General features: G+C 37.6%; 1 protein-coding gene across 1 annotated transcript in view; it reads right to left on the reverse strand.

Annotated features, from left to right (window-relative positions):
- Nucleotides 1-13,391, reverse strand: part of LOC118767679 (hybrid signal transduction histidine kinase I-like) — a 27,451-nt gene extending 14,060 nt beyond the window's left edge. The window contains exons 1-4 of the mRNA XM_036512646.1: nt 13,262-13,391; nt 10,282-10,415; nt 8,106-8,155; nt 2,969-7,237 (exon numbers count right to left, since the gene is read on the reverse strand). Of these exons, the coding sequence (XP_036368539.1) occupies nt 2,969-7,237; nt 8,106-8,155; nt 10,282-10,415; nt 13,262-13,391 (4,583 nt within the window). The remainder of the gene's footprint in view (nt 1-2,968; nt 7,238-8,105; nt 8,156-10,281; nt 10,416-13,261) is intronic.
- Nucleotides 13,392-25,486: the final 12,095 nt, after the last annotated feature.

Here is a 25,486-nt window from a genome sequence, read left to right on the forward strand (position 1 = left end):
ATACACACATGTACAAATATGATAGTCTTTTTTTCTGTTTCTATCAATGAAATCCACTCACAAAGCTTTGATCGGTTGAGGGCTATTGTACAAGACATCTGCCCTTGGTATCCCACAGTGAGACTGAACCAGAAACTACTGGATTACAAAATGAACTTCTTAACCACACACAAATGGTCTCTAAACTTTAGCCCTTTCCCATAGATAAGGGAATCCATTTTACAAGAGACCACATTTATTCTGTGGTTTAAGATTCCATTGTATTCTACTGGTCTCTGTGTACTGGTCCCTACATAGTTATTCCTCTAAGGGAGATTGATTATCCTAGTGATTGGTGTATTGATCCCTTTATTGATGGTGCTGTTCTTTTAATGAACCAATTTGTCTCGCCAGCTGGTGTCGAAATGGAAATGAGAAACTGGTATTAGTTTACCAAGAAGCTACTGAAATACTATAGTGCCTGGTGATAATTATGATAATGAGAGGAAGGAATGTCTTGGAGACAGTAACAACCAAAATCATCATCATCATCTATATTCCATGCTGGCATGGGTTGGATGGTCTGAGATGAGCTGAGTCAGAAAACTGTGTTGAGCTCTGATGTCTGCTTTGGCATGGTTTCTACAAATGAACACCTTTCCTTAAATGCTAACCATTTTACATAGCACCAGCATTAGTGAGGTTACCAAGCAACTTGCAAAACAAGATCCCTCAATTGAGAAGTGTAGAGGGAGGTGCTTTGTGTCAGGTATGATAAAGAGTCCTGGGGTCGATTTGCTTGACTAAAGGTGGTGCTCCAGCATGGCTGCAGTCAAATGACTGAAACAAGTAAAAGAGTAAGAGTAAAAAACTGAAGAAGGGTCATGCAGTAGAGGTGAAATTTGGAATTAAGGTCCACACAGAACTTCTTTCAGAAGACAGTACGACTAGAAACAGATTAGATTCCGAAGAAAATTCTTGAGATATGAGGACTTGAAATGTAAAATTACAAGGACTCTAATAGATATTTGCTATTCCTCTCTTTCTCTACATCAACAATTAGTAGAAGACTGACATGTTGAAATGGTGATAATAATGATTATGATTTCTGAGATTGGTAAGTGGATTAATGTGTGTTTTACTGAGCTTGGATTTATAGAATGGTCCAACATATTCAAAATGGAAACTGAAATAACTCAGTAATAATGAGAATGGTTTCAAATTTTAACATAGGGCCAGAAATCTGGTGTGTGTGTGTGTGTGTGTGTGTGTGTGTGTGTGAGAGAGAGAGAGAGAGAGAGAGAGAGAGAGAGAGAGAGAGAGAGCAAGTTGATTACATCAACCCCAGTGCTCGACTGCTACTAAATTTATCAACCCCAAAAGCATGAGAGGTAAAGTCGACTCTGGCAACATTTGAACTAAGAACAATTATGATAGCAATAATAACAACAATTCTTCAACTGCGAAGAAGAATGGAACTTTGTCAAACAGACAGACTGAGGAAGGCAGAGTTATATGCCTTGCCAAAAAGGTAACAACAACAACACAACAACTTAATATGAAAATTGATAAATAATAATAATAATCCTTTCTGCTATAATCACAAAGCCAGAAATTTTGGAGAAGGGGACCAGTCAATTACATTGGCCCCAGTACTCAACTGGTACTTATGTTATCGACTCCAAAAAGACGGAGGACACAGTTGACCTTGGCGGGATTTGATCTCAGAATGTAAAGATAGACGAATGCCACTAAGTATTCTGCCAACTCACCATGATAATAAGAATAACAATAAAAGTATGTGAAGACTCAAAGAAGTAGGACAGAACTGAGAATATTATTCAAAGTAAAGTTTTACTCTAACAACACTATGCTGATAATGATATATATATATATATATATATATATACACACACATACATACATAAATAAATAAATACATGCATACACACACCTACCTACACATAGGGTATTGTATATACAGAATCATCATTTGAAATTTAATTTTGGAAAGTTAAGGTATGATTTATTTTAGTCCATATTGCCTCAGGTAATGTGTGTACACATACTGAGAGAGAGAGAGAGAGGTGGGGGCTCTAACTGCACATGAATGATATGTAGGGTGTGATGATGTAGTAGTTAGTACTCCACAAAGGTACTTAGCAGCAAATGTACTCTGATACAGGATGGAATACATACACTGCATGTGCGCGTGTTTGTGTGTGTATATATATATATATATATATATATATATATATTAGTACATATACACCCATATAATATCAGTACATATGTTCTGGAATAGATCCTTAGTACATGAACTAGGATTCGATAGTACAGATATTTTGAAAGAGTATTATATACACACACAAACACACATACACATTAATAAAAATTCAAACACTGTTGTATTTTCAATACAACATGCTTGAAAGCAAAGCTGTCTGTTACACATACATTATATATATAAATATACATATATATATATATATATATATATATATATACATAGATGTGCATATGTGTCACGATTACAGAAATTGGTAAGCCCGCATGGATGAAAATACATCTGCCAAATCATATTACCAAAATGTTGTTGTATGTGCTTAATTTTCATATGAGTACACATGATTCAAATTATAATAACAATAACAATAATAATTGCCCAAAACAACTTTGAAAGATTATAAAATATTTTCATGTGTGAAACTCCCCAATTTAAAATGGAATTGCTGCCAGAATTGGGTGGAAATTAAAACGATGCCTAAATCATTAACAGATCAGCTATTTTGATGTGGGGTAATTAGTAAAGTCTTGTGTGAGGCTTGTTTCTGCGTAAGGGTTCTGATAAACGGCAGCGTTAGTTCGTTGTTCCTTTTGTGAACCATCAGCAATTGTGTTGTCTGGAGAGAGAGGTGATAGTTGTGAGCTGTCTGGAGAGCTGACGATTGCAGAGCTATCGGTTTCCTGGAAATCGGTATTGTCTGACGACGATTCGCAGAAGGTCTTGTAACTCGGGTCTTTCGAGTCACACCTTCCTCGGAGTTCAAGCGAAGATATCTCTAAATTCAGTTCCACCATTTTTGCATTGGCCATTTCGATGGACCCTTCTGAGTCAGATAAGGATCGAGATTCTGAATGTGGTGAATTGCCCGAGGCACATTCGGTTGGGCTATGTGGGATGTCGGGGCTAGAACTTGCAGTCACAATAAATTCCGGGATTGTAGAAGAGACCAAAGAACACTTGTATTCAGAGCTTTTGCTCTGCAAGATTTCATCTTCGTCACTTGATTCCATCTTGGTCATATCAAGATTTTCCAGTTCTTCTAAAGGGTCGGCATTCATAAGCTTCTTTTTGTTTTCATTGTCCGACTCTCCCGAAGAACTTTCACTGGAACTCTGAGAGTGTGGTAGTGACATGGACATTCTGTTGGAGTGGTTCGAGTAGCCCTCACTCGTCTCGCTGTCTCTCAAGCAAGATGTCGTGCTCCCATTGAAGTCTTCAGAATCCTCGTCAGTATTGAGCTGTTCCAGTGGCTCCAGTAGGTCCTGCATGTCTAACGGATAGTCATCAAGAGGACTGTCGACGAGGCTGGAATCATCGGCATCGTCAGTGACCGAGTGACGTTTGGAAGCTACATAACACTCACCTGAATTCTGTTTCTGCTGCTGCTGCTGCTGACTTTCAGAATGCGGCGGAATGCTTTCATCAGTAGACTGTAATCTCGATGAATCTGAAGTGCTGTCTTCTTCTCGGATGGTAGCCAGCGGTTTTGCAGGGGAAACAATAGATTCCTGTTTCACAATACACTTCATGTCTGTGGATTTCTTCCTTGAACTGTCACCACTGGATTCATTGGTAGGTGTTGATCCTTGGCTAGGCGGAGGCTTGAATGTACTAAATGTTATTTTCCTTTCACTTTGACTCAGATCGTTGTCCTGACTCAATAACAGAGCTGCTACGCAAGCTGGATCGTCACGCAAGTTATTGTTACCAATGTCGTCGGCACCATCTTGCAGTGTTGTCAACAACAAGCTCTCGGCTGCGGCAGGCGTTCGATGGAAATTCTTGCCGTCAGTTGGATGGGAACTGGTACTCGCTGCCTGCTGCTTACCATACTCCTCGGTGCCGGCCGAAACCAAACTTGAAACAAATGTACATTCGCTTGAATTGGATATCTTACTGGAGTTAGTCTTCGTAAAATCAATATTGTCGTTTGCATTATCTTCCTCCTCCTCCTTTACTATATCATCATCGTCGTCATCATCATCATCATCATCGTCATCGTTGTCGTCATCATTGTTGTTGTCAATAACAACAGTTCTTTTGATAGAAATTACATGTGCAGGTTCTGGTAAATGAGTGAACCCTTTGTTTTTCAAAATGGAGCGGCATACTGGGGTTGTTTCAGCTGGTTGTTCATTTCTGGAGTGGCTGACACTATCTTCATTTCCACTTACCTGCCGCTGCTGGACAATCAGATCATCCATTTGGTCTGCTTTCGTGTTACCCGTCTCACCAGTTGGACTTGTGGTGTGATCAATGGATGAGAAACTGTCTTTCGGTGGAAGATGCTTGAACGTAACAAACTCACCACTTTCCCTTTTATTAACCGAAGGACCGGCTTCTTTGTCTTTCCCTGTAACATTATTATCTACAGCGACTGTATTTATTTCTACTATGTCATCACTGGCTTTTATCACCGGTGTGTCCTTTTCTATAGCATTGGTGTCTTTTGCCATAGCAACAGCATCCTTTGCCACAATGACAGTATCCTTTGCTGTGGTAGACTCATCCTTTGGCTGGACAGAGACTGACTTTTTCACACGCTTCTGGATCTGTTGAAGGATTTCCTTCTCCAGCGATGGGCTTGTTGTATCATCTAGACAGGAGTAACTAGTCTTGGGAGGCAGTTTATGGTAGCTAACTAACTCGAACCTTCGTGGACTAACAGGAGACCTGTCATTTGGGGTTCGACAAGAAGGTGACCTCCGGTTTGGGGAATGACCTCTAGAAGGCCGAGGGATGTGGTATTCGTTATTCAAATTCAATTTGTCAACTGGAAGGTTTGATAGGGGCCGACTCTCTCCGCTACTTTCACAGTGAGTGTCTGTTAAGGCAAACAGTTCCGTTTCGTCCTTCAACTCTTTGTCTACTTTCAAGCGCCGATGTAAGATGTAAGGTATGTCTTTGATTAAATCACTTCCGTTAATCAAGTTTATTGGTTTGCTAAGTTTCTTCATCTTGTCTTTGTCCGTGTTGATTTTGTTTTCTTTCAATAAGTTTTCGTTTGTCACAAAAGAAACATTGTTTACGGTGTTGTTATTGTTGTTCGACTTATTCGGATCCATTACACTATTGTCATGCTTACTAGAATTCTGTGAGTTGTTCTGCGAGTGACCAATATTGATGGTTGGCCAGTTGTCAATGGTACCATGATTGGTCTGATAGCAGTTGTTGTTATTGATGAAATTATCAGACATCACTTTCTCACACGATTTCTCGTCAATTCCTGCAAACTTTGGATCATTTACACCATCAACTATACCGGAATCTCGGAAATGCTTTTTGCAGTCGTTGTCATGAGGAGGATCAAAATCTAACGACAATTCTTTGTCGGCCGGTGATTTGTCGAGTTCCTCTCCGGAATCTGTCAGCTTTGGAGTTTCCTGGAATTTGTCATTTTTGTTGTTGGTGGCAAAACTCAAGTCTGTTGCGTCGAGAGTGCTGCAAGTCTTGATCTCATCAATACAAGAAATTCCCGAGTCAGACTTTGGAAGATGTTCGTCTTCCTCGTTGACCTTTGACATTTCGCTAAAGCTCCTATCACTAAGCGACTTGCTCAACGGTAGACGGGGTATGTTTTCGAATGCAACCGTGTCTTCTCCGCCTTCCTCAACCACATCGTCAGTGGTCGGGCTGGTATCGGTCTCAGTGATGAATTCGCTCGACTCATCTGTAGGAACAGAGAAGTTATTAACATTGACATCATCTACAGCAGAATCCCCTCCAGCCTCTTCATCCTTGTTTGCAGTAGAACTGTCTTGTGATTCTTCATTCAAGGCTAAAAACAACTCACCAGTATCCTTACCTTTTGCAGCTCCTTCATTTACGACCATACCCACACAAACATCAAAATCCTTGCCCCTATCCTCCTCTATTGACACGCCACCCTCACCTGTGTTAGTAATGATGTTGTTGTTTATATGATTGTTGTTAGTATTACCATTGTCTATAGTCCAAGAGAGAACACGCTCCTTGGCCATTTCTAGTTTTCCTGTACCGTGTAACCCTTCATCAAACTGAGCAGAGAGTTTCCTAAGAGAATCGCAACAGTCAACGTCTGTATGGCTCGCTATCTCTTCCAATGACACATTGTACTCTAACTTGTCAACTGAGCCCTCGTCATCACTATGATTATCGTCATCGTTTTCATCGTCACTGTCACTGTCATCACTGTTGCTATCATCGTCATCGTCACTACGGTCGTAATCACCCTCTTCTTCCCTAGTGTATTTACCTGTAATTCTATTATCACTCTCTACACATTTCATGGGGACACCATCTAAATCATCATCATCATCATCATCATCATCATCCTTTACATCATCATGGTCATCGTTACCATTTTTGTCAATAAGAGACCCCAGAAAATGAACGGATTTGGGTATATGGGGAGCCGAATTATTCGATTTGTTACGAATTTTGACACTATTACCAGCAGGGGGGTTCAAAATGGGGGTTAACTGAACATTATTATCATTGTCATTTGCAATTTGATTGGCTGACGAACTTTGCTGCTGCCTAGTAGAACTTAAACTAGTGGATATACCATTGAAATCTGACTTAACACTTCTGCCGGGGACATGATCGCTGGACTCTGCATTCTCTATGCTTTGAGCGGCATTTGTTCGACCGCCACCGACATCCTCACAATTCTCGTCGGCATTGTCGTTTTCGAGCTTATCGTGCTTGGTAGCCATAGCCGGTTGGCTGTGGCTGCGTGCTGACTCGAGTTTTGGTGAATTCAAGGAGCGGCTTCCAGACAACGAACTTTCACTGTGCACCTCAGCAGTTTCGACCCTCGCCGAAGAAGCGATGCAGTTGTTGTCCTGTGCATTTTCAGCCAACACATGCGAGCCACTTGAGGCGGTGCTGTTCTGGCTGACATGGAAATCTGAAGAATTTAGAGTAGTTGTTTTCTGATGGCTTTTTGGTGTGGCACTTGTACTTCTGCTATTACGACCACTCACAGACCTGCAACAATAAAACAGAACCAAATTACAAAGAACTCATATAATACATCACAAACTACTGTCACCAAAAATGAGAAACAGAACTGTAACAAAGATATCATCCATAAAATTCTATAATTAATAAATAAAATAATAATGGTTTCAAATTTTGGCACAAGGCCAGCAATTTCAAGAGAGGAGATAAGCTGATTACATCAACCCCAGTGTTCAACTAGTTCTTATTTTATTGACCCAGAAAGGATAAAAAGCAAAGCCAACCAGGACAGAATTTGAACTCAGAACATAAAGACAGATGAAAATCTGCTAAGCATTTTGGCTGGTGTGCTAATGGTATATATATATATATATATATATATATCAAAATAAACAACAGGATATCAAGTAGTGATGCTGTATGACCATTTCAAGGAGCTCCATTTAATTGAACAATGCAATCATTACATCAATTTAAAAGTAGTGCCATCTTCAGCTGCACAAATAAACAAATAGAATTTTAACAAGTAGGACACATTAATATAATTTTACTCATATATATACATACATTTATATATATATATATATATATATATATATATATATATATATATATATACACAGGCACACATGAATAGAGCAATAAGTATTTAGAGTGACTGTTTTCCATTAAGTCTGTATTAACCTTACTTTTGTCTCTTAAACATTTTATATAAATTAATTTTTTAATCTAAGAAAATATTTTGCAAACACACACACACACACAGACAGACAGACAAAAATAGTTCAGCCCTAAGTCAATCCTGAACTTTTTAGCATCCAAACTTGCCAAATCTGGCCCAAATATTCTACCCGTTTTGGATTCAAATTGGCCAGATCCAGCCTCTCACACCTACCTAACAGTGTCATTCAAGCAATATACAATCACATCTTCAAAACCATGAAGCTATGGTTAATTCAAAGCAATATGAATAATTAAGCCATCACATTTGACAGAATAATCTGAATGCTAAAGGGTTAAACATATTCCAACAGAGCTATGTATGATAACTCTTCCAGCCCATGACCATTCCAGCCTTTTAATCAGACAGTGCCTAAGGTTCATATATATGGTCTAATACATACATGTGTGCGCGCATGCATGTGGTTGTATTTCAGAAAAGTCATCTCCATTAATTAAACACAAGATGTTATTGTTTTTCTCCACTTTTTTCACTCACATATCAGTTCCTAATTAATGGCAAGGAAAACACCACCAACACACATTAGTATTGATTAAAATGTACTGTCACACACATACATTTATATATATACTAGCAGCATAGCCCGGCGTTGCCCGGGTATGTAAGAGCCCCTAGTAGGCAACGACTAATCCCAATCTAGTCTTTTCCCTCTAGGGAACGAAGGCGCATGTGTAGGTTGCAATGTCTTCTCTTCACTCGAATACTTCTGTGTATACGTTGTTCCTAGCTGTCGAGTTGTGTCCCCTAGACAGAAAATGTGTTGCATATAAAAAGCTTAGATTCTCGACCCCATGTCGAATTTATCAATTTTTTTCAGAACTGGGGGAACTTTTCAAAATTTTCGCTGCGTTAGTTTTGAATGATGACATTGGGCTATGTGTGTGTCAAGTTTCATCAGAATCGGTTGAAAGCCGTGGTCAGAGTGAGGGTACAACCTGACAGACACACAGACAGACTAACTGCCGTTTATATAGAGAGAGATACACATACATACATTACATACGTACATATATTTAAGGTGTGTTCCAGAAGTTTTGAGACATTTTTAGGAGAAGCAGTTATAACTGCCCTTGAGTATTGCAATGTTAGTATATCATTACTGTACATCTAATAACCTGACTTGCCTATCGTTGTTATTCCAGATTGAAGGAGTGTATTCAAAGTCCTGTAACACACTTTGAACACACCCTACTAAACACTGCTTGTCACAGCTGTCTAGTTTGCAGAATGCAATTAAGTATGTGAAGACAATTTCAAAGCTGCCTATGCAATAAAGTTTTCTGTTAAACTGGGTAAAAAAATATCAAAGAAACTTATGAAATGGTTCGCACTCCTGATGGGTTTGGGCAAGCCAGAATGCTCGTGGATTAACCAAGTGTTTGTTTTTGCAGGCACAAGAGGCTGGGCAAAGCAAGTCCACCGAGAAGCTCATGATGATCCCTAATCCTTTTGTTCATTACAGCTAGGGTATCATCAACATCCAGTGGGTACTTTGTGGTAGTTTTGAGGGAGTCCAGGAAGAGATTTCATTGTGGAATGCCAGAGCACCTGCACAAGTCCAAAATTCCATCCTGGCAACCAACTACTTGCTGTGACAAGGGATCAGGATACCTTCACTTAAGAGGATTCCCATGGGGCCTTCAAAAAGTGGCTGGAGCACTACAAATGCATTGAAGTCAGAGGTACTTTGAAGGAGATTATGATTTTGTACTTGTTTGAAATTAATAAATGTCTTGCCTAAAAAATAGGACTCAAACCTTCTGGAATGCACCTTGTGTGAGTGTGTATATATATTGGTCAACTTTGCCATTGGTGTATTTATATATATATATATATATATAATTATTTGAGGGAATATTATTCCAAACTTACAGGGAAAAATTCAATTTAGAAATACTAAATCAAATTTCACAAATATAATATATATAATATATATATATATTATATATATATATAATTATTTGAGGGAATATTATTCCAAACTTACAGGGAAAAATTCAATTTAGAAATACTAAATCAAATTTCACAAATATAATATATATATATATATATATATATATATATATATATATATATATATATAAATTAGAAAAACCACCTTTTATCAATTCAAAATGAACAATTAAATTACACCATCTAGAAAATTACATATAATAGAAATATTAAAATTAAAATAATAATTTTAATATTTCTATTATATGTAATTTTCTAGATAGTGTAATTTAACTGTTCATTTTGAATTGATAAAAGGTGTTTTTTTCTAATTTATATATATATGTATGTATACATGCAGATAGCTAGCTAGTTAGATAGATCAATAGATAGATACAGCAAAGACAAAGTTGATCAATGCAGTATTTAAACTTTGAGAGGAAAGAACTGAAACAAAGACTGTTATGACATTATGTCCAATGTGTTTAACAATGTTGCCATTGCACATCTTGAAATGAGTACAAGACAGAACTGGAAAAAAAAGAGGAAAGAAAAAAAAACAAGAGCTGAACAATGAATAAATAATTGAGACAGGATAAACATCAGCATAATTACATTTTCAGTTGTTATAAAAACATATTGAAGAAGCAAATAACTAAGCAATGTGGTAGTGTGTGTGTGTGTGTGTATATATATATATATATATTGGTAAAAACGGTAAGATAACAAAAGAAAGAAAGAGACCTCAATATTATGTAAATAGAGGAATTTTATCTGTAAATTAATATGTTACCATTATACAATAGTCAAGATAAAACTCTGAGTTTCAGATGCCAAAATGGAAAACCACAACACCATCTCTGCAGATAACCGAAGAGATGGTGTTGTAGTTTTCCACTTCGGCATCTGAAACTCAGAGTTTTATCTTGACTATTGTATAATGGTAACATATTAATTTACAGATATATATATATATAAACACACACATATATATTGAGTCATCCCATAAATAATGTGGTTTTTTTCAATTGCATGAACTAAAAGTTGGAGGGAGACAGGATAAACCACCTGCATCAACTTGCTATAAAAGTAGGTAGTAATTTTGCCTTGTGCTTATTCTTAGTGCAAGTTTTGAAGAGTGCAATTCGATTTTAACGGTTCTTTTTTTACAAAGCTATAATGGAAGTGACAAAGGAGCATATTCAGCATATTTTGCTTTATGAGTTCAATAAAGGCAACAATGCAATGGAAAGCAAGAGGAATATTAATATAGTATATGGGGATTGGACAATAAGCGTAAGCCAGCGTCAACGATGGTTCCAGAAATTCCAAGTCGGAAACTACAGCCTAGAAGATGAGCTTCCTTCTGGAAGATCTGTAGAGCTTGTCGAGGACATCCTGCAAACCCTGGTGCAACAAAATCCCACCGTAACTGTTGGGGAACTAGCAGAGAAGCTTAGATTTGGTCATTCAACCATTCATCGATACCTGTGTGCCATCAGAAAAGTCAGTCAATTGGGTCGATGGGTTCCTCACGAACTTTCCCAGTCTAATCATGCACAGAGAGTGAATGTGTGCTCTTCTTTACTGTCACATCTCAAGAATGAACCTTTTTTGAACTGAATAGTGACTGGTGATGAGGAATGGATTCTCTATAAAAATGTCAAGTGGCGAAGACAGTGGGTAGAGAAAGGAGAAATACCAGCACCCCAAGCTAAAGAAGGTTTTCACCCACGTAAGGTATTGTTATCTGTTTGGTGCGATATGAAAGGTTTAGTCCACTCTGAACTTTTAAACCCAAACCAAGTGATAACAAAGGAGATCTACAGCAAAGCAGCTTAAGTCAGCACTAGAAGGAAAACAACTGTCTTTGCTTTCAAGACGAAAGGTGTTCTTCCATCAGGATAATGCTTGGCCACATACAGCGAGGATGACTTTCCAAAGGCTGGAGCAGTTTGAATGGGAAATGATGCCCCACCCACCATATTCACCAGACATTGTCCCATCTGATTATCAATTATCCCCCAGTCTTCAAAATCATTTGGATAGAAAAAATATGAATTCTGTAGATGAGGTCAGGACACTACTGGAGGAGTATTTTTCATCATGGACAAGTGAATTTTGGAAGAGGGACCTTGTAAGTCTACCAGATAGATGGAAGAGCATTGTAGAAAATGAAGGAGTGTATATTTTAAAAAAGAACTTTATTTTAATTTTGGAAAAATAAAAGAAGTATAAAAAAAAATGCATTATTTATGGGATGACCCAATATATTACACATATATATAAAAGAAGAGAGAGGAGACAGACATAAACATAATTATACAGACTCATATATATATCTATATATATATGTATACACACACACACGTGCGCGCGCACAAATGAGCCCATAACTGCAAATACCAAAGGTAGAGTAATACACTTTTCTTAAAGCTGCAAAATTATCACAAAACTCTGATTAACAGTTTTGTGATAATTTTGCAGCTTTAAAAAAAGTTATATATATATATATATATATACATACACACACACACACACACACACACACACACACAGACATGGTTGGCCAAAAAATGTATTCAACTTTTGTCAACACAAAATTTCAAGCAATTTAATACATAGCCAACTTCAGGCCATCTCCTGCACATGTGCACCTGTTGGATACTTGACACTTCAGCATAGTTTGATGCTAACTTTTGATGAGACAGGTTGTATTTTTTGTGTGCTTGGGATCACCATGAAAATGGAGAACCAAAAGGAACATCGTCACCTCAGACATTTTTTTTTTTATTTTAAGAAAAGCAAGAAAGCAGCAGAAAGCTATGTGCTCTTTACAGAGAGGACAGCGTTACAGAACATCTGCCAAAAGTGGTTTTCAAGATTTCAATCAGATGCACCTTGCTCTGGTTAACCAACTGAGATTAACAGCAACAAAATAAAGAGAGTTGACATCAACCCTCATTATATGACAAGGATTAGTGCAAATATTCTTCAAATATCCAAATCAAGTGTTGAAAACCATCTGCATCAACCTGATTAAGTCAGCAGTTGAATAAGGTTAAGCTCAACCAATAGATTTCCATCTGCAATTCATTGCAGAGAAACAATGAAAACTATTATTTTTTAAAGAGCATTGTTACTGGGGATGGAAAATGGACTGTTTATAACAATGTGAAGTGCAAATGACCATAGGGAAATGCAGCAAACCACCATAAACATCCTTCAAAGCAGGACATTACCTGAAGAAGGTTATGCTTTCAATTTGGTAGGTTTGAAAGGGTGTTGTCTCTTATGAGCTTTTTCCCCCCACAGACAGGACCATCAGTTCAGATGTGTACTGTGACCAGCTAGACAAACTGAATGCAGTGATTCACCAGAAACATCTGGCACTTGCCAATTGTAAGGGCATTGGTGTTCTTCATGACAATGCCAGACTGCACACTTCTTTACAGCCATGGCAGAAGTTACTGGAGATTGGCTGGGAAGTTTTGCAGCAGCCTCCATATTCACCCAACCGTGTGCCTTCAGATTTCCACATGTTTTAGTCTCTTCACAGTTCACTGAATGGACAAACCTTCAACTCTGAAGAGGGTGTAAAAATTCACCTGGACTACTGAAGACAGAAAATTCTTTAAGCAGGGAATAATGGATTTGTAAACAAGATGGCAGAAGATACTGGAACAAAACTGTAATTATATCATTGATTAAATAAAAAGGTTTGTACTTAAAACTTGTGTCTTATTTTCACTTAAGAAAAAAAATGAAGACGTTTTTGGCCAACCCAATATATATTACACAGATGGAATATTACAGATTGCAATAAAAGTACAATTGTAGGTAAGCATAAAAATAGCAAAAAAGACAAGAATTGCTGCATGTGTCTGCTTGCGTGCATTCATGCCACATGTGATAGTTAAATTGTGTTGAAAGAATTTAAAAAAAAACAAAACAAATCCAACACATTCGCTCATACATGTACTCAAGATCTTTGTAAATATATAGATTGCATTTTTTATTAATGAAGTTTCATAGGCACAGGTGTGGGTGTGTGTTAAGAACCTTGGTTCCCAACCTCATGTTTCTGAGTTCACTCCTACAGTATGGCACCTTGGGCAGGTGTCTTCTATGATAGCCTCGGGAATGGAAAGAGGCTCATTGTGTGTGTGTGTGTGTGTGTATGTATATAGAGAGATCGATAGATACACATACGCACACATGTATGTGTGTCTTTGTGCTTGTACTTGTCCCACCGCATCCCACCCACACTTGACAATCAGTTTTGGTGTATTTATGTCCCAATAAGTTACTAGTTTGGCAAAAGGTACTGATAGAATAAGTACCAAGCTTAAAAAATATATATATAAGTATTGGTGGGGGGGGGTCAATTCATTCAACTAAAAATTCTTCAAGGTGGTGCCCCAGCATGGCCACATACTCACAACTGAAACAAGTAAAGGATGAAAGATAGAAAGATGATGACAAGACATTTGTCCTGGATGAGGTAACCAACCCAGTTCAATCTACCTCAATATCTAACTGGTACTTATTGCTATCGACCCCGGAATGAAGTACAAAGCACAAATGACCCTCAACCATAGAATTGGCATCATCATTATCATCATCATCACTAACATTATCATCACTGTCATCACCATGGTTACCACCACTATCATCATCATCATCATTATCATCATGTCCATTTCTCATTCAGGGTTACTGCCCTCCTAAACAAGTCTCACTTGCATGTCCTAATTCTTGGCATGGTTTCTAGGAATGGGACCCCTTTCTTACACCGACATAATGCAGTGCATGCTGAAAAATACTTCCAGGTGAATTTTTACACCCTCTTCAGAGTTGAAGGTTTGTCCATTCAGTGAACTGTGAAGAGACTAAAACATGTGGAAATCGGAAGGCACACGGTTGGGTGAATATGGAGGCTGTTCCAAAACTTCCCAGCCAATCTCCAGTAACTTCTGCCATAGAATTTGAAATGGATCAGAACTAAATAACATAAACACTTATCTCTCCTTTTGGTATTTTTCTTTGCTTTGTGCATTTCTCAAGCTGGCAAAGTCTGTTACTAATGATTTCTTATATTTGGCATGGCACCAACAGGAGAAAGAAATATTGAACTGTAATACGTTATGTTTGTACCTAATGCTTAGGTGTATTGATTGCAGAGTGGAGAGGCGAGGGGGGGGGAGTGAAAGGTAAAATTGACAAAGGTGTGATTTGATCTCAGAAATCTGAGATTAATATCAAATATCAAGGTAGGGTAGTGGTGATGGTAGTGACTCTGGGTTGAGTTAATGTAGAGTTAAGTGCATATGTGTTTGGAGGAAGGGCATAGGACTGGAGCTAGGTTGTGTGTGTGTGTGTGCATCTAGTCAGCCCTCCTTCTAGGGTGGCTGGCACTGTGGTGGTGGTGGTGATTGTGATGTTAGGAGGTTGCAGGTGGCATCCAGCTGTAGAAACCACAATAAATAACAAGAACACATGTACTATATAAGAACAAAGATAGCATTTTATCATTGTTGGATCTGAAAGGGAGGCAGGGTTATGGGTTGCCACGGAGCCAAGCAAACCTTGCTAACATGGAGAGACAGGCATAAAAATGAAGGTAAAATCGAAAATTCCAGGGATTTGGAAAACTTAAGAATTACACTATATAACACAACTTTTGCCCTTGGGTAGCAACTGTTATTTCCTAAGTATGAAAAATAGCTAATATTTCCTTCAAACTTTGCTTTTGTTACATTTATTCCAACCCCAAAGAATCTCTCTCACTACATGGCTATGTTGCCCCCCCCCCTGCCCCCAACTCCTGCTCATGATCGGAAATGCACATATTATCAGTTACTGAGGGACATGCTCAAACTGGTTGAGCATGGCCATTCAGTCTTCATTTTCTGCAGATATTGGCCCAAGATGATGGTAACATGCAGTGGTGATGCCATGCAAAATGCATCCAGCATGTGCTGCATTATGTCGGTGTAAGAAAGGGCTCCCATTCCTAGAAACCATGCCAAGAATTAGGACATACAAGTGAGACTTGTTTAGGAGGGCAGTAACCCTGAATGAGAAATGGACATAATGATGATGATAGTGGTGATGACAGTGATAATAATGTTAATGATGATGATGATGCCAAGTGTATCAAAGACTACATAATCTAACATGTCCTTCTTTATTTGAGGATGGTATGATATGATTTGAGTGGCATTTGGTAGCTATTTTCTTATCAGCAGATCAATCAACCACGAACAAGGTTTCCTCGCCAGTTTTAATGCACACAACTGTTTATTACACAGTAAGAGAGTGAACCCTGACCCCTTATAATATGAAAAATGACCCTTCAACCTCACCATCTATCACCTACACAATATTTACCCGATCTGCTAAATTTCTGAATGGAGAGGAATCTCTTACTGACATTTTGATAAATCCTACCCCACAGCACACAAATACACGCATGTGTGTGCATGCACGTATCTATAAATATATGTGTGCAAGTGTATGTATATATACATGTGTGTGTGTGTATATATATATGTGTTTGCATATATATATATATACATGTATGTGTATATATATATATATGCATGTGTGTATATATATACATGCATATATATATGCATATATATATATATATATGCATGCGTGTGTATATATATGCATGTATATATACATGCATGTATATATATATATATATGCACGTATATATACATACATACATGCATGTATGTATGTATATATATTTATATTTATTTATATACATGCATGTATATATATATATATATATACATTCATGTGTATATATATATATGTTTCTTTATTACCCACAAGGGGCTAAACATAGAGGGGACAAACAAGGACAGACAAACGGATTAAGTCGATTACATCGACCCCAGTGCTTAACTGGTACTTAATTTATCGACCCCGAAAGGATGAAAGGCAAAGTCGACCTCGGCATGATTTGAACTCTGAACGTAACGGCAGAGGAAATACGGCTACGCATTTCGCCCGGCGTGCTAACGGTTCTGCCAGCTCGCCGCCTTTTTTAATTTGTGTATATATATATATATATATACACATATATATATGTATATATTTATTGTATGCATGTATGTATGTATGCACATATATATATATATATATGCATGCGTGTGTATATATATGCATGTGTGTATATATATATGTGTGTGTATATTTATATATATATATATATATATATATATATATATATGTATATATATATATATATGTATTTATTGTATACATATATGTATGAATGTATGCACATATATGTATGTATGTATGTATGTATGCACACATGCTCATACATACTAGAGCATATGCGTAGGAACCGTTCTGAAAAAGTCAAGTCAATCATTCGTCTATATTCCTCCCATATTCCGTCACACCAAGAAATAGTCTTGTTAAGGTTTGGGAAATCACAGTAAAAGCATTGAACAAAAACATGGCAGCCAACAGACAACACACACACACACCACTGCGAAATATTAACCCAGATCAATAAAGAAATATCAATAGGTAATTTTTCAACTGTCCACTCCAATCACCTCTGGTGCTGTTTTCTGGTTTCCTCTAAGGATCCTTCATCCACACCTTAATACATTAAGTTCTCTTTAATCAATGACTGCCTGTTAAAATTACCATTGCGATTTCTTCACTACATATGTATAGAATATATTGTACAGATGTACAATACATTCTACATTCAATCTAACATATTTACACATTTTACATGTGATGTGTTAAAATCAGCAAGCATCATCATCATCATCATCACTGACCTGGCATCTATCTCTTTTTTGTCTTCTGTCAATAAATATCCCCTATGTTACCTGACAATTCAATAATGTCACAAGGCAACAAGTGGAAGCCTTTGTTCATTTGCTTGTTTCCGTTTTATGCCTGTTTTTCCATGCTAGCATGGGTTAGATGGATATGGAATTGAGGAATTGTTTTTCAAGTAAGGGATTTGTTATTCCACATGGCTCTGAAGGTATGCAGTCAATGGACAATATACTGATGTTTCAACAACACATGTAAACAAACACATTCTCATACAAGGGACAATTACACATGCGTTCACACACAGGAAGGCAGACAGATTATACACACAAGTTTCTTTGCAGTATCCATCAACCAAATCTACTCACAAAGAATTGGTCAGCCTGAGGCCATAGCAGAAAATGTCCAAGGTGCTGTACAGTGGGACTAAACTTGAAGTCACTTGGTTTGAAAGTGAACTTCTCAACCACAGAGCCATGCTTGTATGGTTGTTTTAACTTGCTGGATATAACAGTTAAATCTCTTCCAAATTCCACCACCTTACTATTTTCAAAAGAAGGAATTACACTGGAGAGTGTAAGCTTAGATATATGTGTAGGTGAGATGATCATGGCTAGAACCCCTTTCATTGACCTGGGTTTAATCAACAACAATCTACTGATACCAACCCACCTGCCCTTGGACCTATAATACAAGCTTCCTATTTTAAAATGATTAACACTTTCCATTAAAGATATTGTCAATTAGGTTCAAAATCCAGTTTAGAATTGAAACAAAAGGTTTTCTATTCCAACAAGAAAATGCTAAGAAAATGGTTAGACTGATCTAAATTAAAACCATCCTCCATCAAACTTTCATGTAAATTTGTGTTCAAACAGCAGCTTAATAATGGTTTAAAAATTTGGCACAAGACCAGCATGTTTGGGGGAGGGGATAAGTTGATTACATCGACCCCAGTACTCAACTGGTACTTATTTTATCAACCCAAAAAGGATGAAAGGCAAAGTTGATCTCAGTAGAATTTGAAATCACAACATAAAGATGGACTAATGCTGCTAAGTGTTTTACTTGCCCCACTAATGATCCTACCAACCCAGAACCTTACAGTACCCTTAAATATTGATTTCAAATTTTGGCACAAGGCCAGCAATTTCAGGGGAGGGGATAAGTTGATTACATCGACCACAGTGCTCAACTTGTACTTATTTTATCAACCCAAAGAGGATGAAAGGCAAAGTCAACCTCAGTGGAATTTGAACTCAGAATGTAAAGACATACAAAATGTCACTAAGCATTTTACCAGATGTGCTAACAATTCTGCCAGCTCACCACCTCACACCAGCTTAATAATGACAAAACTGTTTTACTAAATTCTTCACTCTTTTCAAAATCAATTGAAACAAAGGCAGTGTGTTTCAGCAGAAACACGATGCCAAAGGGTTAAAATCTGATCTTGTATACTGCCATAACTCTTAGATAAGGAGTTCTTGGCAAATCCCCAAGAATTTATAACAGACCATGATTCCAATATGTGACAGATATTCTCTTATACTGAGTCCTTTCCTTCCTTGTCGATAAATTCCAAAAATAAATTGTGATGTGTGTGTATATATGAGTATGTAAGTGTATGGGGTGGGGTGTATAATGGTACAGGAATATATGTTTGTCTGATAAGCAAGTATATTTGTATGTGTTCCAAGAAACACAAACCAGTGGAATAGAGGAATGGAGAGAAGTGTTTCTTAGAGAAAGAAATACAATATATATTATATTTTATATGTGTGTTTATATATATATATATATACACACACGCACACACACTTATGTAAATATGTGTGTGTGTATATGTGTGTAAATATGTATATATGTCAATTTATATCTCAATAAAGGTGATAAAACTGCCCCCAACGACAGCCAAGCCCACAGAAATATGTGTGTAATATACTGGAAGATATATCATTATGATGGATGTGATATCAGCATGAGGGTATGATACTGATATGACAAATAGGATACGAGATATGCAATATATCGGCTAATATTCTGATAGCAAACAAACAAATGTGTGTGTGTGTGTACATGTGTGTGTTTGTTTTGAAATTTATATTAAAATCTTCCATCATAATTTTAAATCATCTTTTAAGTTCTGAGCACTGGCTTAATAATATTATAAAAGCTAGCGACTTTATTAAATTATTAAAATTCTTGATTATTTGTAGAATGGATTAAAATATCTCAGGTGTACATTAGGCGTAACTGTGTGGTTGAGAGATTTACCTAGCAACAAGGTAGATTCAGGTTCCATCCCACTGAATGGCACCTTGGGAAAATGTTTTCTTCATTGTCTCAGCTCAACCAAATACGTGCAAGTAGATTTGGTATGCAGAAAGTGAGAGAATCATCATCATCATCGTTTAACATCCGCTTTCCATGCTAGCATGGGTTGGACGATTTTGACTGAGGGCTGGCGAACCAGATGGCTGCACCAGGCTCCAATCTTGATCTGGCAGAGTTTCTACAGCTGGATGCCCTTCCTAACACCAAGCACTCCGAGAGTGTAGTGGGTGCTTTTTACGTGCCACCGGCATGGGGACCAGTCAGGCAGTACTGGCAATGACCTCGCTCGAATCTTTTTCCACGTGCCAGTGAAGCAATGTTAGTAATGATCACGCTCGAATGGTGCCCCTTTACATGCCACGGGTACGGAAGCCAGTTGGCTGCTCTGGCAACGATCACGCTTGGCTGGTGCTCTTGGTACCCTACTAGTACAGGTATAAGTGCCAGTAAGGCGACGCTGGTAACGATCATACTCGAATAGCCGCTCTGTCAATGATCACACTCGTATGGTGCTCTTTGCACCCTGCTAGCACGAATGCCAGTCATCGAATTGGTGGGTGTGAGTGTGTGTTCATGTGCGTATGTGTGTGTGTGTGTGCTTGGGTCTCTTATATGCTGATTGTAAACAAATGGTGTAATTTGTTTGCAGTCTTCTCTGAAGACATGTCCATCCCTTGGAGTGATGATGTCTGAAGGACTAGGGTGAAACATTACCTCATTAAATACAGGTGATGATTGGTAACAGGAAGTGTATGCAATTTCAATGATCTCAGCAACTAGCACAAAGCTACTTTACTCTCTACTGTACACCCTAATCCGTTGAGGGGGCTCTGTAGTCATGTGGGTTACTTGACAACCTCAGCAGTGCTGGTGGTGTTAAGGAGAACCCAACCTCACACGAAAAAAAAAAAAACACCCAGTACACTTTTGTTATGGTTGGCATCAATTAGGAAGAACAATTAATTTTCTATTTGCCTATATATATATATATATATATATATATACTTTATTGCTAGCAAAAACTGTCTGACGAACGGCAACGAGAAGCTCAGAGTAACAGATTTTGTTGAATTTTCTGCTGCTTAAAATAAAGCATATTACTCTACCACTGGTATTTGAGTACTCTTTTTTCCACCTTGTTTCACATTTATGTGTTTACTCCGGTATATATATATAGATAGATAGATATAGATATGGGTGAGTAGGTGTGTGTATTCTTTTATTCTTTTACTAGTTTCAATCATTTGGCAGCAGCCATGCTGGAGCACTGCCATGAAAGGTTTTAGTTGAACAAATTGGCCCCAGGATTGATTTTTAAACCTAGTACTTATTCTATCGGTTTCCTTTGCCAAACTGTTAAGTTACAGGGATGTAAACATACTAATACCGGTTGTCAAATGGTGATGAGGGAGAGGACAAACACATACATACATTTATTTATATATATATACACACACACACAATGGGCTTCTTTCAGTTTCCATCTACCAAATCCACTCACAAGGCCCTGGTTTGCCCGAGGCTATAGAAGAAGACACTTGCTCAAGGTGCCACACAGCCATGCCTGCACCTACATATATATATATATATATATATGTATACATACGTACACAATTACACCAATATTTATGCATAAACATTTTATACCAACATATATTGTAGAAGTTCGATAAGTGCTTACACAAAAAGCCCTCGGCTCTCAAGTCACTCTGTTGCTTCTGCTACATATATATATATATATATATATACACACACACACACACACACACACATACACACATTCCTGTTAACCCATACCGATCTGTAGATCTGTGTAGCAGCAAATGAAATAACAATGATAATAATAATAATAATCATAATCATAATAAACACAAACAACAGGAAAAGAAAAACAACAAACACATTAAAAGAACTGAAATCCAAAATTGGTGGTGCCAAATTTTAGTTTAAAGAAGCAACAGCCAGGACATGATTCAGTGAGAATAGAGATAAAGGAGGAGAACAAGATGATGAAGAAGAAGAGGAGGAGGATGAGAGAAGGTAGAAAAATCAAAGGTGTTGAGTTTACTTACTTCCTGATTTTTCCATAATGAGATGTACAGCAGCATTGTAAAAGAGAAACATAATCAACCACAGAACATTAGTGGGGGTGGGGCATGGAGTGGAGGAAGAGGAGAGTTAAAGGGAGGGGGGGAGAGAAGACGGGGAGAGGAAGAGAGAGAGAGAGAGAGAGGGGCAGAAGAGAGAAACACATGCAAGGATTTGAGCCCCAACAACATCATCTTTTTATATTTTACTTGTTTTCAGTCATTAGGCTGTGGCCATGCTGGGGTACTACCATGAACGATTTTAATCAAATGAATCGAACCCCAGTACTCTTTGTCTTTTCTTTAAGCCTGGCACTTATTCTATTGGTTTCTTTTGCTGAAGTGCTAAGTTACAGGGATGTAAACAAGCCAACACCAGTTGTCAAGTGGTGATGGAGGACAAATATATACACAAAGACATGTACACACACACACATCTATATATGTATACATATTTGCCAAGATAGATTGCTAGCCACTACACATTCTTCATTTTCTCTCCTTGCTTTTTTTCTGTGTTCCTTCCTGTGGAGGAGCATAGGCTCGAAATGTTAAAGACTTTTTCACTTCCCAAGTGTTGAACTAATACATCTATTTGTCTACAACACCTGTCTTTGTCTTTTGTTTTTTTGTGAATTTTCCCTATATATATATATATATATATATTTAATGTATATATGATGATGTGTGTGTATATATATATCCATATTCGACAGGTTTCTTTCCATTTCCATCTGTCAAGTCTACTCACAAGGCTTTGATCAGCCTGGTGCTATAGTAGAAGACACTTGCCCTAGGTGCCACACAGTGGGACTGAACCTAGAAGCTTGTAGTTGGGAAGCAAGCTTTTTACCACACAGCCATGCCTGCACCTACACACACACACACACACACACAAATGGGCATCTTTCGGGTTCCAATGTATGCATATAACTTGTGAGATTAAGAGCCTACATCTGGAATGTTCCGCTCTAAAATGCAGGTCTGCTGTAAGGTATATTTTTTTTTAGGGTGGACGTCGGAGGGAAGACAGGCAGTTCTCCATGTTTGCAAACCTGCACCCACTTCACGTAATTAGCGCTGTTGTAGGCGTTATCAGCAGAATGTAATGAGCAATTATCTTTCCTGTTTCAGATTGATATTTTATAAAACTAGATACCTCTACTCTTATATTTGATTAGAGTTTTATAATATTTTAGATGATTAGACAGATAAGAAATGTTATTAATTTGCTTATTTTTCTTATCTAATTTCCATTTTCCCCAACCATTTTTTTTTTATTAAATAAAAATATCTTCCATCTGCTTTAATGTCAATCTACAGCACTTGAGGCCCTGTAAATAATGAATATGCAGTGGTGACATGTTTAACTCTTTAGCATTCAGATTACTCTGTCAAATGTAATGTCTAATTATTCCCATTGTTCTGAATTAATCATGCATCCTCTTGTAGCTTTGACATTTCAATGATGTGTTTGTATCATTATCATCATCCTTTAATGTCTGTTTTCGGTTGGCATGAGTTGGATGGTTTGACATGGAGCTGACCAGCCGGGAGAGCTGTCCAGTCTCCAGTTATGGCATGTTTTCTACAGTTGGATATCCTTCCAAATGCCAACCACTTTATAAAGTGTACAGGGTGCCTGCTATGTATATTTTGAGAATGACATCGTAGAGTAGGTGCGAGAGGTTAGACCTAGTCAGTTTTAACATAAAACAGGCTGAATAGAGTTGGTTTGAATGCTAAAGAGTTAATGAAATCAACCTCAGAATATTCTGGCAATGCTGGAAAGATCAATGATATAAAGTTAATCTAAGGATTTCAACTTTGAACTATTTCTTCTTATATTTATAACTTTGTTAACTCACAGTTTCTTCAATTGGTTTAACCCTTTTGTTACCATATTTCTGCTGGAATACACTGCCTTTGTGTTTCAATCAATTTTAGAAATGGTGAATTTAGTCAACTAACTTTGTTATTATTTAGCTGGTACTTGGAACACAGCAAATGTTGATGGAAGGTTTTTTAATTCAGATCACGTCAATCGTTTTGCTACAATATTTCTGCTGAAATACATAGTCTCAGATTAATAATGAATACTTTAGTGAAATAACTTTTTTTGTAAGGAATCTGGTGTTTAGAATTTTAATTAACATAAAATCTTAATGGAAAGTTTTAATTAAGATCACTTTAAGCAAGAGGTTTGTATCATAGAATTAGGAACAGTCTGAGGCAGGTCGGTATCAGAAGAGTTTAAAAAAAAACATCTCTGATCATTCCTTGGTTTTTGTCTACAATATAACACATACACACACACACACGCATGCACACACACACACATATATATATGTTTTAATTTTTTTCTGAATCAATTTCTAGCAAGTTGACAGACACATAGAACCACTCTCATTAGTTGCTGTAGTGTATCTTTATTACTCTGTAAGGAACATGGGGCCTGTTTCTGGGTTTCTGTGGCGCATATATTCCTCCTCCTGCCACTGAATGGGATGCTGGTCCATCACAGGGTTACTCCTTTTTACCATCTGAGTGGACTGAAGCAACATGAAATGAAGTGTTTTGCTCAAGAACACAACGCATCGCCCGGTCCAGGAATTGAAACCACAATTTTACGATCATGATGCTGACACCCTAACCACTACACCATGTGCCTCTGTAATGTATCTAAAACTACATTATCTATTGACCCTCTACCTCATCTTTTTATAGATGGAAAGACACAAGAGAAATTTAGCTGCTATTTCTAGCAGGTCAATTCCTTGTTGGCTCTGTAACCTTTTTAGTTGTCGTTGTTGTTGTTGTTGTTATATCCATCTAATATTTAATAGTGAGACACCAACACCCTCCCACCACTTAAAACATGAGCTTCTGAGCCGGTAAGCCAGATTTGGTTTTGTGGATTTGGTTTTGATATCAAAAAGCAAGAAGAGACTTCGTTGCTAGCAGCGTCAAACGTTGGAATTTAAAAACAGAGTTAAATTAACTCTGGTTATGGTGGAAGGAAAATCTTAAGAAAAATCAGACAAGGGAGGATTAGAAGATAAAAGAAAAAAAAGTAGAAAAGAAAATCCCAAAAGCCAAAAATCATCTAAAATGGGGTTGGCAGTGGCGGAGGAATGGAAGGAGGAGGGGGAGGAGGGATGGATGAAAAATATGAAAACCTTTTATTTGGGAAAATAAACGCATGATGTATGATGTAAGTATGCTGTGTTTGTGTGGTGCACGCCATGACAGATGCATTACATTGTGTATGCACGACATATGCACATCATGTGTGCAACGTTTCCATTCGAGACTGCAAGGCACCGTGCACAATATTCTTGGATTGAAAAGACAGAT

Source organism: Octopus sinensis, linkage group LG23 (genome assembly GCF_006345805.1).
Source record: "Octopus sinensis linkage group LG23, ASM634580v1, whole genome shotgun sequence".
Taxonomy (NCBI): Eukaryota; Metazoa; Mollusca; class Cephalopoda; order Octopoda; family Octopodidae; genus Octopus; species Octopus sinensis.